Source organism: Lampetra fluviatilis, unplaced genomic scaffold (assembly GCF_964198595.1).
Source record: "Lampetra fluviatilis unplaced genomic scaffold, kcLamFluv1.1 SCAFFOLD_1061, whole genome shotgun sequence".
In the NCBI taxonomy this organism is placed as follows: Eukaryota; Metazoa; Chordata; class Hyperoartia; order Petromyzontiformes; family Petromyzontidae; genus Lampetra; species Lampetra fluviatilis.
Window position 1 is genome coordinate 17,501 of NW_027621094.1, and position 15,214 is coordinate 32,714.

Here is a 15,214-nt window from a genome sequence, read left to right on the forward strand (position 1 = left end):
TCTCTGTGAGTCTGTGGCAGACGCGGACTCGAGTTCAAAGCCTGCGCCAAAGAGTACGACGCTAGTACTAGTACACCACGTCTCTGTGTGTGTCTCTGTGTGTGTCTCTGTGTGTGTGTCTCTGTGTCTCTGTGTGTGTCTGTGTGTGTGTCTCTGTGTGTCTCTGTGTGTCTCTGTGTGTCTCTGTGTGTCTCTGTGAGTCTGTGGCAGACGCGGACTCGAGTTCAAAGCCTGCGCCATAGAGTACGACGCTAGTACTAGTACACCACGTCTCTGTGTGTGTCTCTGTGTGTCTCTGTGTCTCTGTGTGTCTCTGTGTGTGTCTCTGTGTGTGTCTCTGTGTGTCTCTGTGTGTCTCTGTGTGTCTCTGTGAGTCTGTGGCAGACGCGGACTCGAGTTCAAAGCCTGCGCCAAAGAGTACGACGCTAGTACTAGTACACCACGTCTCTCTGTGTGTGTCTCTGTGTGTGTCTCTGTGTGTGTCTCTGTGTCTCTGTGTGTCTCTGTGTGTCTCTGTGAGTCTGTGGCAGACGCGGACTCGAGTTCAAAGCCTGCGCCAAAGAGTACGACGCTAGTACTAGTACACCACGTCTCTGTGTGTGTCTCTGTGTGTGTGTCTCTGTGTCTCTGTGTGTGTCTCTGTGTGTCTCTGTGAGTCTCTGTGAGTCTCTGTGTGTCTCTGTGAGTCTGTGGCAGACGCGGACTCGAGTTCAAAGCCTGCGCCAAAGAGTACGACGCTAGTACTAGTACACCACGTCTCTGTGTGTGTGTCTCTGTGTGTGTGTCTCTGTGTCTCTGTGTGTGTCTCTGTGTGTCTCTGTGAGTCTCTGTGAGTCTCTGTGAGTCTCTGTGAGTCTCTGTGTGTCTCTGAGTGTCTCTGTGTGTCTCTGTGTGTCTGAGTCTCTGTGTGTGTGTGTCTGTGTCTCTGTGTGTGTCTCTGTGTGTGTCTCTGTGTGTCTCTGTGAGTCTCTGTGAGTCTCTGTGTGTCTCTGTGTGTCTCTGTGAGTCTCTGTGTGTCTCTGTGAGTCTGTGGCAGACGCGGACTCGAGTTCAAAGCCTGCGCCAAAGAGTACGACGCTAGTACTAGTACACCACGTCTCTCTGTGTGTGTCTCTGTGTGTGTGTCTCTGTGTCTCTGTGTGTGTCTCTGTGTGTCTCTGTGAGTCTCTGTGAGTCTCTGTGTGTCTCTGTGAGTCTGTGGCAGACGCGGACTCGAGTTCAAAGCCTGCGCCAAAGAGTACGACGCTAGTACTAGTACACCACGTCTCTGTGTGTGTCTCTGTGTGTGTCTCTGTGTCTCTCTGTGTGTCTCTGTGTGTCTCTGTGAGTCTGTGGCAGACGCGGACTCGAGTTCAAAGCCTGCGCCAAAGAGTACGACGCTAGTACTAGTACACCACGTCTCTGTGTGTGTCTCTGTGTGTGTGTCTCTGTGAGTCTCTGTGTGTGTCTCTGTGTGTCTCTGTGAGTCTCTGTGTGTCTCTGTGTGTCTCTGTGTGTGTCTCTGTGTGTCTCTGTGTGTGTCTCTGTGTGTCTCTGTGTGTGTCTCTCTGTGTGTCTCTGAGTCTCTGTGTGTGTCTCTGTGTGTGTCTCTGTGTGTCTCTGTGAGTCTCTGTGTGTCTCTGTGTGTCTCTGTGAGTCTCTGTGTGTCTCTGTGTGTCTCTGTGTGTGTCTCTGTGTGTCTCTGTGTGTCTCTGTGTGTGTCTCTGTGTGTCTCTGTGTGTCTCTGAGTCTGTGTGTGTCTCTGTGTCTCTCTGTGTGTCTCTGTGTGTGTCTCTCTGTCTCTCTGTGTGTCTCTCTGTGTGTGTCTCTGTGTCTCTCTGTGTGTCTCTGTGTGTCTCTGTGTGTGTCTCTGTGTGTCTCTGTGTGTGTCTCTGTGTGTCTCTGTGTGTGTCTGTGTGTCTCTGTGTGTCTCTGTGTGTGTCTGTGTGTCTCTGTGTGTCTCTGTGTCTCTCTGTGTGTCTCTGTGTGTCTCTGTGTGTGTCTGTGTGTCTCTGTGTGTCTCTGTGTGTGTGTCTCTGTGTGTCTCTGTGTGTCTCTGTGTGTGTCTCTGTGTGTCTCTGTGTGTCTCTGTGTGTGTCTCTGTGTGTCTCTGTGTGTCTCTGAGTCTGTGTGTGTCTCTGTGTCTCTCTGTGTGTCTCTGTGTGTGTCTGTGTGTGTCTCTGTGTGTGTCTCTGTGTGTGTCTCTGTGTGTGTCTCTGTGTGTCTCTGTGTGTGTCTCTGTGTGTCTCTGTGTGTGTCTCTCTGTCTCTCTGTGTGTCTCTCTGTGTGTGTCTCTGTGTCTCTCTGTGTGTCTCTGTGTGTCTCTGTGTGTGTCTCTGTGTGTCTCTGTGTGTGTCTCTGTGTGTGTCTCTGTGTGTCTCTGTGTGTGTCTCTGTGTGTCTCTGTGTGTCTCTGTGTGTGTCTCTGTGTGTCTCTGTGTGTCTCTGAGTCTGTGTGTGTCTCTGTGTCTCTCTGTGTGTCTCTGTGTGTGTCTGTGTGTGTCTCTGTGTGTGTCTCTGTGTGTGTCTCTGTGTGTGTCTCTGTGTGTCTGAGTCTCTCTGTGTGTGTCTCTGTGTGTCTCTGTGTGTGTCTCTCTGTCTCTCTGTGTGTCTCTCTGTGTGTGTCTCTGTGTCTCTCTGTGTGTCTCTGTGTGTCTCTGTGTGTGTCTCTGTGTGTCTCTGTGTGTCTGAGTCTCTCTGTGTGTGTCTCTGTGTGTCTCTGTGTGTGTCTCTGTGTGTCTCTGTGTGTCTCTGTGTGTGTCTCTGTGTGTCTCTGTGTGTCTCTGAGTCTGTGTGTGTCTCTGTGTCTCTCTGTGTGTCTCTGTGTGTGTCTCTCTGTCTCTCTGTGTGTCTCTCTGTGTGTGTCTCTGTGTCTCTCTGTGTGTCTCTGTGTGTCTCTGTGTGTGTCTCTGTGTGTCTCTGTGTGTGTCTCTGTGTGTCTCTGTGTGTGTCTCTGTGTGTGTCTCTGTGTGTGTCTCTGTGTGTCTCTGTGTGTGTCTCTGTGTGTCTCTGTGTGTCTCTGTGTGTCTCTCTGTGTGTCTCTCTGTGTGTCTCTCTGAGTTTCTCTGTGTGTGTCTCTGTGTGTGTCTCTGTGTGTCTCTGTGTCTCTCTGTGTGTGTCTCTGTGTGTGTCTCTGTGTGTGTCTCTGTGTCTCTGTGTGTGTCTGTGTGTGTCTCTGTGTGTGTCTCTGTGTGTGTCTCTGTGTGTGTCTCTGTGTGTGTCTCTGTGTGTCTCGGTGTGTCTCTGTGTGTCTCTGTGTGTGTCTGTGTGTGTCTCTGTGTGTGTCTCTGTGTCTCTCTGTGTGTCTCTGTGTGTCTCTGTGTGTGTCTGTGTGTGTCTCTGTGTGTGTCTCTGTGTGTGTCTCTGTGTGTGTCTCTGTGTGTGTCTCTGTGTGTCTCGGTGTGTCTCTGTGTCTCTCTGTGTGTGTCTCTGTGTGTGTCTCTGTGTCTCTCTGTGTGTCTCTGTGTCTCTCTGAGTCTCTGTGTGTCTATCTGAGTCTCTGTGTGTCTCTGTGTGTGTCTCTGTGTGTGTCTCTGAGTTTCTCTGTGTGTCTCTGTGTGTGTCTCTGTGTGTGTCTCTGTGTGTGTCTCTGTGTGTCTCTGTGTGTGTCTCTGTGTCTCTCTGTGTGTCTCTGTGTCTCTCTGTGTGTGTCTCTGTGTGTCTCTGTGTCTCTCTGTGTGTGTCTCTGTGTCTCTCTGTGTGTCTCTGTGTCTCTCTGTGTGTCTCTCTCTGTGTGTCTCTGTGTCTCTCTGTGTGTCTCTCTCTGTGTGTCTCTGTGTCTCTGTGTCTCTCTCTGTCTCTCTCTGTGTCTGTGTCTCTGTGTGTCTCTGTGTCTCTCTGTGTGTGTCTCTGTGTGTGTCTCTGTGTGTGTCTCTGTGTCTCTCTGTGTCTCTGTGTGTGTCTGTGTGTGTCTCTGTGTGTGTCTCTGTGTGTGTCTCTGTGTGTGTCTCTGTGTGTGTCTCTGTGTGTCTCTGTGTGTCTCGGTGTGTCTCTGTGTGTCTCTGTGTCTCTCTGTGTGTCTCTCTCTGTGTGTCTCTGTGTCTCTGTGTCTCTCTCTGTCTCTCTCTGTGTCTGTGTCTCTGTGTGTCTCTGTGTCTCTCTGTGTGTGTCTCTGTGTGTGTCTCTGTGTGTGTCTCTGTGTCTCTCTGTGTCTCTGTGTGTGTCTGTGTGTGTCTCTGTGTGTGTCTCTGTGTGTGTCTCTGTGTGTGTCTCTGTGTGTGTCTCTGTGTGTCTCTGTGTGTCTCGGTGTGTCTCTGTGTGTCTCTGTGTCTCTCTGTGTGTCTCTCTCTGTGTGTCTCTGTGTCTCTGTGTCTCTCTCTGTCTCTCTCTGTGTCTGTGTCTCTGTGTCTCTCTGTGTCTCTCTGTGTGTCTCTGTGTCTCTCTGTGTCTCTCTGTGTGTCTCTGTGTGTCTCTGTGTCTCTCTGTGTCTCTCTGTGTGTCTCTCTCTGTGTGTCTCTCTCTGTGTCTCTGTGTCTGTGTCTCTGTGTCTCTGTGTCTGTGTCTCTCTGAGTTTCTCTGTGTGTCTCTGTCTCTCTCTGTGTCTGTGTCTCTCTGTCTCTCTGTCTCTCTGTGTCTCTGTGTCTCTCTCTGTGTCTCTCTGTGTGTCTCTCTTGGTCTCTGTGTTTGTCTCTGTGTCTCTCTGTGTCTCTCTGTGTGTCTCTCTGTGTCTCTCTGTGTCTCTCTGTGTCTCTCTGTGTGTCTCTGTGTCTCTCTGTGTCTCTCTGTGTCTCTCTGTGTGTCTCTCTGTGTCTCTCTGTGTCTCTCTGTGTCTCTCTGTGTCTCTCTGTGTGTCTCCACAGGGACACTCAGTGTGGCAAGCTGCCCTGTGTAGGGGGCACCAGGTTCCCCGTCTCGGGCTCTGCCCTCTCTCTGTGTCTCTCTGTGTGTCTCTGTGTCTCTCTCTGTGTGTCTCTGTGTCTCTCTCCCTGTGTCTCTGTGTCTCTCTGTGTCTCTCTGTGTCTCTGTGTCTCTCCACAGGGACACTCTGTGTGGCAAGCTGCCCTGTGTAGGGGGCACCAGGTTCCCCGTCTCGGGCTCTGCCCTCTCTCTGTGTCTCTCTGTGTGTCTCTCTGTGTCTCTCTGTGTGTCTCTGTGTCTCTCTGTGTCTCTCTGAGTCTCTCTGTGTCTCTCTCTGTGTCTCTGTGTCTCCACAGGGACACTCTGTGTGGCAAGCTGCCCTGTGTAGGGGGCACCAGGTTCCCCGTCTCGGGCTCTGCCCTCTCTCTGTGTCTCTCTGTGTGTCTCTCTGTGTCTCTCTGTGTGTCTCTTTGTCTCTCTGTGTCTCTCTGAGTCTCTGTGTGTCTCTGTGTCTCTCTCCCTGTGTCTCTGTGTCTCTCTGTGTCTCTCTGTGTCTCTGTGTCTCTCCACAGGGACACTCTGTGTGGCAAGCTGCCCTGTGTAGGGGGCACCAGGTTCCCCGTCTCGGGCTCTGCCCTCTTGCTCGGTAGTTGTCGCTTCGCCGGAATCTCCGACTCGGCGAGATCCAACAGCGAAGACGTCTCCCTCGTGTCCGCGGGGACTCCCTGCGGACAGGACAAGGTGAGAGAGACACGGGGAGAGAGAGACACGGGGAGAGAGAGACACGGCGAGAGAGAGAGAGAGACACGGCGAGCGAGAGACGCGGGGAGAGAGACACGGGGGGAGAGAGAGAGAGAGAGACACGGCGAGAGAGAGACGCGGGGAGAGAGACACGGGGAGACACGGGGAGAGAGACACGGGGAGAGAGAGAGACACGGGGAGAGAGACACGGGGAGAGAGAGAGAGAGAGAGACACGGCGAGAGAGAGACGCGGGGGGAGAGACACGGGGAGACACGGGGAGAGAGACACGGGGAGAGAGAGAGACACGGGGAGAGAGACACGGGGAGAGAGACACGGGGAGACACGGGGGGAGAGACACGGGGAGACACGGGGAGAGAGACACGGGGAGAGAGAGAGACACGGGGAGAGAGACACGGGGGGAGAGACACGGGGAGACACGGGGAGAGAGACACGGGGAGAGAGAGAGACACGGGGAGAGAGACACGGGGAGAGAGACACGGCGAGAGAGACACGGGGAGAGAGAGAGACACGGGGAGAGAGAGACGCGGGGAGAGAGAGAGACACGGGGAGAGAGACACGGGGAGAGACACGGAGATAGAGAGAGACACGCTTGTCCCTGGAGGCTACCTGGGCCACCTCTAGCTCTAGCTGTGTGCGTCAGCGAGTCCGCCCTTGCCCCTAGAGGCTACCTGGAGGCTACCTGGACCACCTCTAGCTCTAGCTGTGTGTGCGTCAGCGAGTCCGCCCTTGCCCCTGGAGGCTACCTGGAGGCTACCTGGGCCACTTCTAGCTCTAGCTGTGTGTGTCAGCGAGTCCGCCCTTGCCCCTGGAGGCTACCTGGAGGCTCCCTGGGCCCCCTCTAGCTCTAGCTGTGTGTGCTAGCGAGTTCGCCCTTGCCCCTGGAGGCTACCTGGAGGCTACCTGGGCCACCTCTAGCTGCGTGTGTCAGCGAGTTCGCCCTTGCCCCTGGAGGCTACCTGGAGGCTACCTGGGCCACCTGTAGCTCTAGCTGTGTGTGCTAGCGAGTCCGCCCTTGCCCCTGGAGGCTACCTGGAGGCTACCTGGGCCACCTGTAGCTCTAGCTGTGTGTGCTAGCGAGTCCGCCCTTGCCCCTTGAGGCTACCTGGAGGCTACCTGGGCCACCTCTAGCTGTGTGCGTCAGCGAGTCCGCCCTTGCCCCTGGAGGCTACCTGGAGGCTACCTGGGCCACCTGTAGCTCTAGCTGTGTGCGTCCCCAGGTCTGTGTGGAGCAACGCTGCGTGTTGGTGACGTCACTCGGCGCTGATCACTGCACCACCACTCGCTGTGGTGGGCACGGGGTGAGCGATGGCATCAACAACATCAACAACATCATCATCATCAACATCATCATCAACATCATCATCAACAACATCATCAACATCATCAACATCATCAACATCATCAACATCATCAACATCATCATCAACATCATCAACAACATCAACAACATCATCAACATCATCAACAACATCATCATCAACATCATCAACATCATCAACATCATCAACAACATCATCATCAACATCATCAACATCATCAACATCATCAACAACATCAACAACATCATCATCAACATCATCAACAACATCAACAACATCAACAACATCATCATCATCAACATCATCAACAACATCAACAACATCATCATCAACATCATCAACATCATCAACAACATCATCATCATCATCAACATCAACATCATCAACATCATCATCAACATCAACAACAACATCAACAACATCAACAACATCAACAACATCATCAACAACATCATCAACATCATCAACAACATCAACAACATCATCATCAACATCATCAACATCATCAACATCATCAACAACATCAACAACATCATCATCATCAACATCATCAACATCATCAACATCATCAACATCATCATCAACATCATCATCAACATCATCATCAACAACATCAACATCACCACCACCATCACCACCACCATCACCACCATCAACACCACCATCATCAACATCATCACCACCACCATCAACATCATCACCACCACCATCACTACCACCATTAAAATTATGTTAATGCATTATAATAAATTATGTTAATTCGATATTCAGCGAGACATGGTCAATTATTGTAATTAATTGAAATAAATTATCTTAAATCGATATGGGCGTGACCTCGCATATTATTCTAATAAATTATGTTAATTCAATATGGGGCGTGACGTCGTGAAAATTAGAATAAATTATGTTAATTCCTTATTGGGCGTGGTCTGGTGGAGAATTAGAATAAATTATGTTAATTCGATATGGGCGTGGTCTGGTGGAGAATTAGAATAAATTATGTTAATTCAATATGGGGTGTGACGTCGTGAAAATTAGAATAAATTATGTTAATTCGTTATTGGGCGTGGTCTGGTGGAGAATGAGAATAAATTATGTTAATTCGATATGGGCGTGGTCTGGTGGAGAATTAGAATAAATTATGTTAATTTAATATGGGCGTGGTCTGGTGGAGACTTAGAATAAATTATGTTAATTAATTATGGGCGTGGTCTGGTGGCGAATTAGAATAAATTATGTTAATTCAATATGGGCGTGGTCTGGTGAAGACTTTTAATAAATTATGTTAATTCGTTAGTGGGCGTGGTCTGGTGAATACTTTGAATAATTTATGTTAATTCGTTAGTGGGCGTGGTCTGGTGAATACTTTGAATAAATTATGTTAATTCGTTAGTGGGCGTGGTCTGGTGAATACTTTGAATAAATTATGTTAATTCGTTAGTGGGCGTGGTCTGGTGAATACTTTGAATAAATTATGTTAATTCGTCAGTGGGCGTGGTCTGGTGAATAATTTGAATAAATTATGTTAATTCGTTAGTGGGCGTGGTCTGGTGAATACTTTGAATAAATTATGTTAATTCGTTAGTGGGCGTGGTCTGGTGAATACTTTGAATAAATTATGTTAATTGCCCTGCCCCCCCCCAGGTTTGCAACAACCTGGGGCAGTGCCACTGCGACTTGGGATGGAGCCCCCCAAATTGTGACGCAAAAGTGGCAGCGCCAGTCGGTGGGTGGGGGGGTAGTGGGGGGGTAGTGGGGGGGTTGGTGGGGGGGGGGGTTGTGGGAGGATGAGTGGGGGGGGGGGTTGGTGGGGGGATGAGTGAAAGAGGGGGTGGTGGGGGGGTTAGTGGGGGAGGGTTGGTGGGGGGGTGGGTGGTGCGGGGGGTTGGTGGGGGGGGGGGTGGTGGAGGGCGGTGGTGGGGGTTTGGTGGTGGGGGGTGGCGGGGGGGGGGGGTGGCGGGGGGGGGGGGTGGGGGTGGTTGGGGGGGGTGGTGGGGGGGGTGCGGGGGGGTGGTGGGGAGGTGTGTGAGTGTGTAGGTGAGTGGGTGGGTGAGTGGGTAGGTGAGTGGGTAGGTGAGTGGGTGAGTGAGTGGGTGAGTGAGTGAGTGAGTGGGTGAGTGAGTGAGTGAGTGGGTGAGTGAGTGGGTGAGTGAGTGAGTGAGTGGGTGAGTGAGTGAGTGAGTGGGTGAGTGAGTGAGTGGGTGTATGAGTGGGTGAGTGAGTGAGTGAGTGGGTGAGTGAGTGGGTGAGTGAGTGAGTGGGTGAGTGAGTGAGTGAGTGGGTGAGTGAGTGAGTGTGTGTATAGGAGAGTGAGTGGGTAACTGAGTGGACAGACAGACATTTGTACGTAACCTGCCCATGCCTCTGTCTGTGTGTGTGTGTCTGTGTGTGTGTGTCTGTGTGTGTGTCTGTGTGTGTGTCTGTGTGTGTGTCTGTGTGTGTCTGTGTGTGTGTGTCTGTGTGTGTGTGTCTGTGTGTGTCTGTGTGTGTGTGTGTGTGTCTGTGTGTGTGTGTCTGTGTGTGTGTGTGTGTCTGTCTGTGTGTGTCTGTGTGTGTGTCACAGGCACCGTGGTGGTGGTGGTGGTTCTGGTGGTCACCGCTCTCTGCGTGCCTCTCATCTTCCTCGCAATCCGTCGCTACCGCAACTCTGCCGCCCGGCAAAACACGTGAGCCTCACGCTCACCACCATGCCCCTAGCATGCCCTTAGCATGCCCTTAGCGTGCCCTTAGCATGCCCCTAGCATGCCCTTAGCATGCCCCTAGCATGCCCTTAGCGTACCCTTAGCATGCCCCTAGCATGCCCTTAGCATGCCCTTAGCGTGCCCTTAGCATGCCCCTAGCATGCCGTTAGCATGCCCTTAGCATGCCCCTAGCATGCCCTTAGCATGCCCTTAGCGTGCCCTTAGCATGATGTTAGCATGCCCTTAGCATGATGTAAGCATGATGTTAGCATGCTCTTAGCATGCCCTTAGCATGATGTTAGCATGATGTTAGCATGATGTTAGCATGCCCTTAGCATGCCCTTAGCATGATGTTAGCATGCCCTTAGCATGCCCTTAGCATGATGTTAGCATGATGTTAGCATGATGTTAGCATCCCCTTAACATGCCCTTAGCATGCCCTTAGCGTGCCCTTAGCATGCCCTTAGCATGCCCTTAGCATGCCCCTAGCATGCCCCTAGCATGCCCTTAGCATGCCCTTAGCGTGCCCTTAGCATGCCCCTAGCATGCCCTTAGCGTGCCCTTAGCGTGCCCTTAGCATGCCCTTAGCATGCCCTTAGCGTGCCCTTAGCATGCCCCTAGCATGCCCTTAGCACGCCCTTAGCGTGCCCTTAGCATGCCCCTAGCATGCCCTTAGCATGCCCTTAGCGTGCCCTTAGCATGCCCTTAGCATGCCCTTAGCATGCCCCTAGCATGCCCTTAGCATGCCCTTAGCGTGCCCTTAGCATGCCCTTAGCATGCCCCTAGCATGCCCTTAGCATGCCCTTAGCGTGCCCTTAGCGTGCCCTTAGCGTGCCCCTAGCATGCCCTTAGCATGCCCCTAGCATGCCCTTAGCGTGCCCTTAGCGTGCCCTTAGCGTGCCCCTAGCATGCCCTTAGCATGCCCCTAGCATGCCCTTAGCATGCCCCTAGCATGCCCCTAGCATGCCCTTAGCGTGCCCTTAGCGTGTCCTTAGCGTGCCCCTAGCATGCCCTTAGCATGCCCCTAGCATGCCCTTAGCGTGCCCTTAGCGTGCCCTTAGCGTGCCCCTAGCATGCCCTTAGCGTGCCCTTAGCGTGCCCTTAGCGTGCCCCTAGCATGCCCTTAGCATGCCCTTAGCGTGCCCTTAGCGTGCCCTTAGCGTGCCCCTAGCATGCCCTTAGCATGCCCCTAGCATGCCCTTAGCGTGCCCTTAGCGTGCCCCTAGCATGCCCTTAGCATGCCCTTAGCATGCCCTTAGCGTGCCCTTAGCGTGCCCCTAGCATGCCCTTAGCATGCCCCTAGCGTGCCCTTAGCGTGCCCTTAGCATGCTCTTAGCGTGCCCTTAGCGTGCCCTTAGCATGATGTTAGCATGCCCTTAGCATGATGTAAGCATGATGTTAGCATGCCCTTAGCGTGCCCTTAGCATGCCCCTAGCATGCCCTTAGCATGCCCCTAGCATGCCCTTAGCATGCCCTTAGCGTACCCTTAGCATGCCCCTAGCATGCCCTTAGCATGCCCTTAGCGTGCCCTTAGCATGCCCCTAGCATGCCGTTAGCATGCCCTTAGCATGCCCCTAGCATGCCCTTAGCATGCCCTTAGCGTGCCCTTAGCATGATGTTAGCATGCCCTTAGCATGATGTAAGCATGATGTTAGCATGCTCTTAGCATGCCCTTAGCATGATGTTAGCATGATGTTAGCATGATGTTAGCATGCCCTTAGCATACCCTTAGCATGATGTTAGCATGCCCTTAGCATGCCGTTAGCATGATGTTAGCATGATGTTAGCATGATGTTAGCATCCCCTTAACATGCCCTTAGCATGCCCTTAGCGTGCCCTTAGCATGCCCTTAGCATGCCCTTAGCATGCCCCTAGCATGCCCCTAGCATGCCCTTAGCATGCCCTTAGCGTGCCCTTAGCATGCCCCTAGCATGCCCTTAGCGTGCCCTTAGCGTGCCCTTAGCATGCCCTTAGCATGCCCTTAGCGTGCCCTTAGCATGCCCCTAGCATGCCCTTAGCACGCCCTTAGCGTGCCCTTAGCATGCCCCTAGCATGCCCTTAGCATGCCCTTAGCGTGCCCTTAGCATGCCCTTAGCATGCCGTTAGCATGCCCCTAGCATGCCCTTAGCATGCCCTTAGCGTGCCCTTATCATGCCCTTAGCATGCCCCTAGCATGCCCTTAGCGTGCCCTTAGCGTGCCCTTAGCGTGCCCTTAACGTGCCCCTAGCATGCCCTTAGCATGCCCCTAGCATGCCCTTAGCGTGCCCTTAGCGTGCCCTTAGCGTGCCCCTAGCATACCCTTAGCATGCCCCTAGCATGCCCCTAGCATGCCCTTAGCGTGCCCTTAGCGTGCCCTTAGCGTGCCCCTAGCATGCCCTTAGCATGCCCCTAGCATGCCCTTAGCGTGCCCTTAGCGTGCCCTTAGCGTGCCCCTAGCATGCCCTTAGCGTGCCCTTAGCGTGCCCTTAGCGTGCCCCTAGCATGCCCTTAGCGTGCCCTTAGCGTGCCCTTAGCGTGCCCTTAGCGTGCCCCTAGCATGCCCTTAGCATGCCCCTAGCATGCCCTTAGCGTGCCCTTAGCGTGCCCCTAGCATGCCCTTAGCATGCCCTTAGCATGCCCTTAGCGTGCCCTTAGCGTGCCCCTAGCATGCCCTTAGCATGCCCCTAGCGTGCCCTTAGCGTGCCCTTAGCATGCTCTTAGCGTGCCCTTAGCGTGCCCTTAGCATGATGTTAGCATGCCCTTAGCATGATGTAAGCATGATGTTAGCATGCTCTTAGCATGCCCTTAGCATGATGTTAGCATGATGTTAGCATGATGTTAGCATGCCCTTAGCATGCCCTTAGCATGATGTTAGCATGCCCTTAGCATGCCCTTAGCATGATGTTAGCATGATGTTAGCATGATGTTAGCATCCCCTTAACATGCCCTTAGCATGCCCTTAGCATTCCCTTAGCATTCTCTTAGCATGCCCTTAGCATGATGTTAGCATGCCCTTAGCATGATGTTAGCATGCCCTTAGGATGATGTTAGCATGATGTTAGCATGATGTTAGCATGCCCTTAGCATGACATTATCATGATATTGCCGTGCCATTAACGCACTGCATCGACGCGCCCATGCGTCCCGCATGACCGATGCGCACATGTGACTGACATAGACTTGACATGCATGTGTACCCACCCCCTAGGTGTCGCCTAGGGGCACCCCCAGTGAAAGCTGCCCCTGTGTGTGTGCTGCAGATGTTCTCAACACTTGGAACAGATGCAGAGCATCCCGGACATACAGGTGATGGTGGTGATGGTGGTGATGGTGGTGGTGATGGTGGTGGTGAAGGTGGTGATGGTGGTGGTGATGGTGGTGATGGTGGTGGTGGTGGGGGTGGTGATGATGATGATGGTGGTGATGGTGGTGGTGGTGGTGATGGTGGTGATGGTGGTGATGGTGGTGGTGGTGGTGATGGTGGTGATGGTGGGGGTGGTGGTGGTGATGGTGGTGGTGGTGATGGTGGTGGTGGTGGGGGTGGTGGTGGTGGTGATGGTGGTGGTGGGGGTGGTGGTGATGGTGGTGGTGGTGGGGGTGGTGGTGGTGATGGTGGTGGTGGTGGTGGTGGTGATGGTGATGGTGGTGGTGGTGGTGGTGGGGGTGGGGGTGGTGGTGGTGGTGATGGTGGTGGTGATGGTGATGGTGGTGGTGATGGTGGTGGTGATGGTGGTGGTGGTGGGGGTGGATGGTGGTGATGGTGGTGGTGGTGGTGATGGTGGTGGTGGTGGTGATGGTGGTGGTGATGGTGGTGGTGGTGATGGTCGTGGTGGTGGTGGTGGTGGTGATGGTGGTGGTGGTGGGGTGGTGGGGGTGGTGGTGGTGGTGGTGATGGTGGTGGTGATGGTGGTGATGGTGGTGGTGGTGGGGGTGGTGGTGGTGGTGATGGTGATGGTGGTGGTGGTGGTGGTGGGGGGTGGTGGGGGTGGTGGGGGTGGTGGTGGTGGGGTGGTGATGGTGGTGATGGTGGTGGTGATGGTGGTGGTGTGGTGGTGGTGATGGTGGTGGTGATGGTGGTGGTGATGGTGGTGGTGGTGGTGGTGATGGTGGTGGTGGTGGGGGTGGTGGGGTGGTGGGGGGTGGTGGTGGTGGTGATGGTGGGGTGGTGGGGTGGTGGGGTGGTGGTGGTGGGTGGTGGTGATGGTGGTGGTGGGGTGGTGGTGGTGTGGTGGTGGTGGTGGGTGGTGGTGGGGGTGTGGTGTGGTGGTGGTGTGTGGTGGTGATGGTGGTGGTGGTGGTGGTGGGGGTGGTGGTGGTGGTGGTGGGTGGTGGTGATGGTGGTGATGGTGGTGGGGGGGTGGGTGGTGGGGGTGTGATGGTGGTGGTGATGGTGTGGTGGTGGGTGGTGGTGGTGGTGATGGTGGTGTGGGGGGTGGTGGTGTGGTGGTGTGATGGTGGTGGTGGTGGTGGTGGTGGTGGTGGTGGTGGTGGGGGTGGTGGTGGTGGTGGGGTGGTGGGTGGGTGGGGGTGGTGGTGGTGGTGGTGGTGGTGGTGGTGGTGGTGGTGGGTGGTGGGGGTGGTGGTGGGGTGGTGTGGTGGTGGTGGTGGTGATGGTGGTGGTGGTGGTGGTGGTGGGTGGTGTGGTGGTGGTGGTGGTGGTGGTGGTGTGGGGGTGGTTGGTGGTGATGGTGGTGGTGGTGGGTGGTGGGGTGGGGGGTGGTGGTGGTGGTGGGTGGTGTGGGTGGTGGTGTGGTGGTGGTGGTGGTGGTGGTGGGTGGTGGGTGGGTGGTGGTGGTGGTGTGTGGTGGTGGTGTGGGGGGTGTGGTGGTGGTGGGGTGGTGGTGGTGGGGGTGGTGGTGGTGGTGGTGGTGGTGTGGTGGTGGTGGTGGGTGGTGGTGGTGGTGATGGTGGTGGTGGGTGGTGATGTGGTGGTGGGGTGGTGATGGTGGTGATGGTGGTGATGGTGGGTGGTGGTGGTGGGGTGGTGTGGTGGGGTGGTGGTGGGGTGGTGGGTGTGGTGGTGGTGATGGGTGGGGGGTGATGGTGGTGGTGGTGGTGGTGGTGTGGTGGTGATGGGTGGTGGGTGGTGGGGTGGTGGTGGTGGTGGTGGTGTGGTGGTGGTGGTGGTGGTGTGGTGGTGGTGGTGGTGTGGTGGTGGGGTGGTGGTGGGGTGGTGGTGGGGGTGGGGTGTGGTGGGTGGTGGGGTGTGGTGGTGGTGGTGGGGGTGGTGGGTGGGTGGTGGGGTGGTGGTGGTGGGTGGTGGGGGTGGGGGTGGTGGTGGTGGTGGGGGGGGGGGGGTGGGTGGTGGTGTGGTGGTGGTGGGTGGTGGTGGGGGTGGGGGTGGGGGTGGGGGTGGGGGGGTGGTGGTGGTGGGGGTGGTGGGTGGGTGGGGGTGGTGGGGGTGGGGGGGTGGTGGTGGTGGTGGTGGGGTGGGGGTGGTGGGGGGGGGTGGGTGGGGGTGGTGGTGGTGGGGGTGGGGGTGGTGGGGGGTGGGGGGTGGTGGTGGGGTGGGGGTGGTGGTGGTGGGGGGGGGGGTGGTGGTGGTGGGGGGGGGGGTGGGGTGGTGGGGTGGGGGTGGTGGGGGGTGGGGGGTGGGGGGGGGGGTGGTGGTGGGTGGTGGTGGGGGTGGGGTGGTGGGGGGGTGGGTGGGGGGTGGGGGTGGGGGGGGGGGGGTGGTGGTGGGGGGGTGGTGGTGGG

General features: G+C 55.1%; 1 protein-coding gene across 1 annotated transcript in view; it reads left to right on the forward strand.

Annotated features, from left to right (window-relative positions):
* Positions 1 to 12,841, forward strand: part of LOC144954757 (disintegrin and metalloproteinase domain-containing protein 33-like) — a gene marked incomplete at its 3' end in the record, with an annotated part of 28,617 nt that extends 15,776 nt beyond the window's left edge. The window contains exons 5-9 of the mRNA XM_078885187.1: positions 5,348 to 5,516; positions 6,756 to 6,836; positions 8,502 to 8,583; positions 9,421 to 9,523; positions 12,778 to 12,841. Of these exons, the coding sequence (XP_078741313.1) occupies positions 5,348 to 5,516; positions 6,756 to 6,836; positions 8,502 to 8,583; positions 9,421 to 9,523; positions 12,778 to 12,841 (499 nt within the window). The remainder of the gene's footprint in view (positions 1 to 5,347; positions 5,517 to 6,755; positions 6,837 to 8,501; positions 8,584 to 9,420; positions 9,524 to 12,777) is intronic.
* Between the last annotated feature and the right edge of the window lie 2,373 nt (positions 12,842 to 15,214).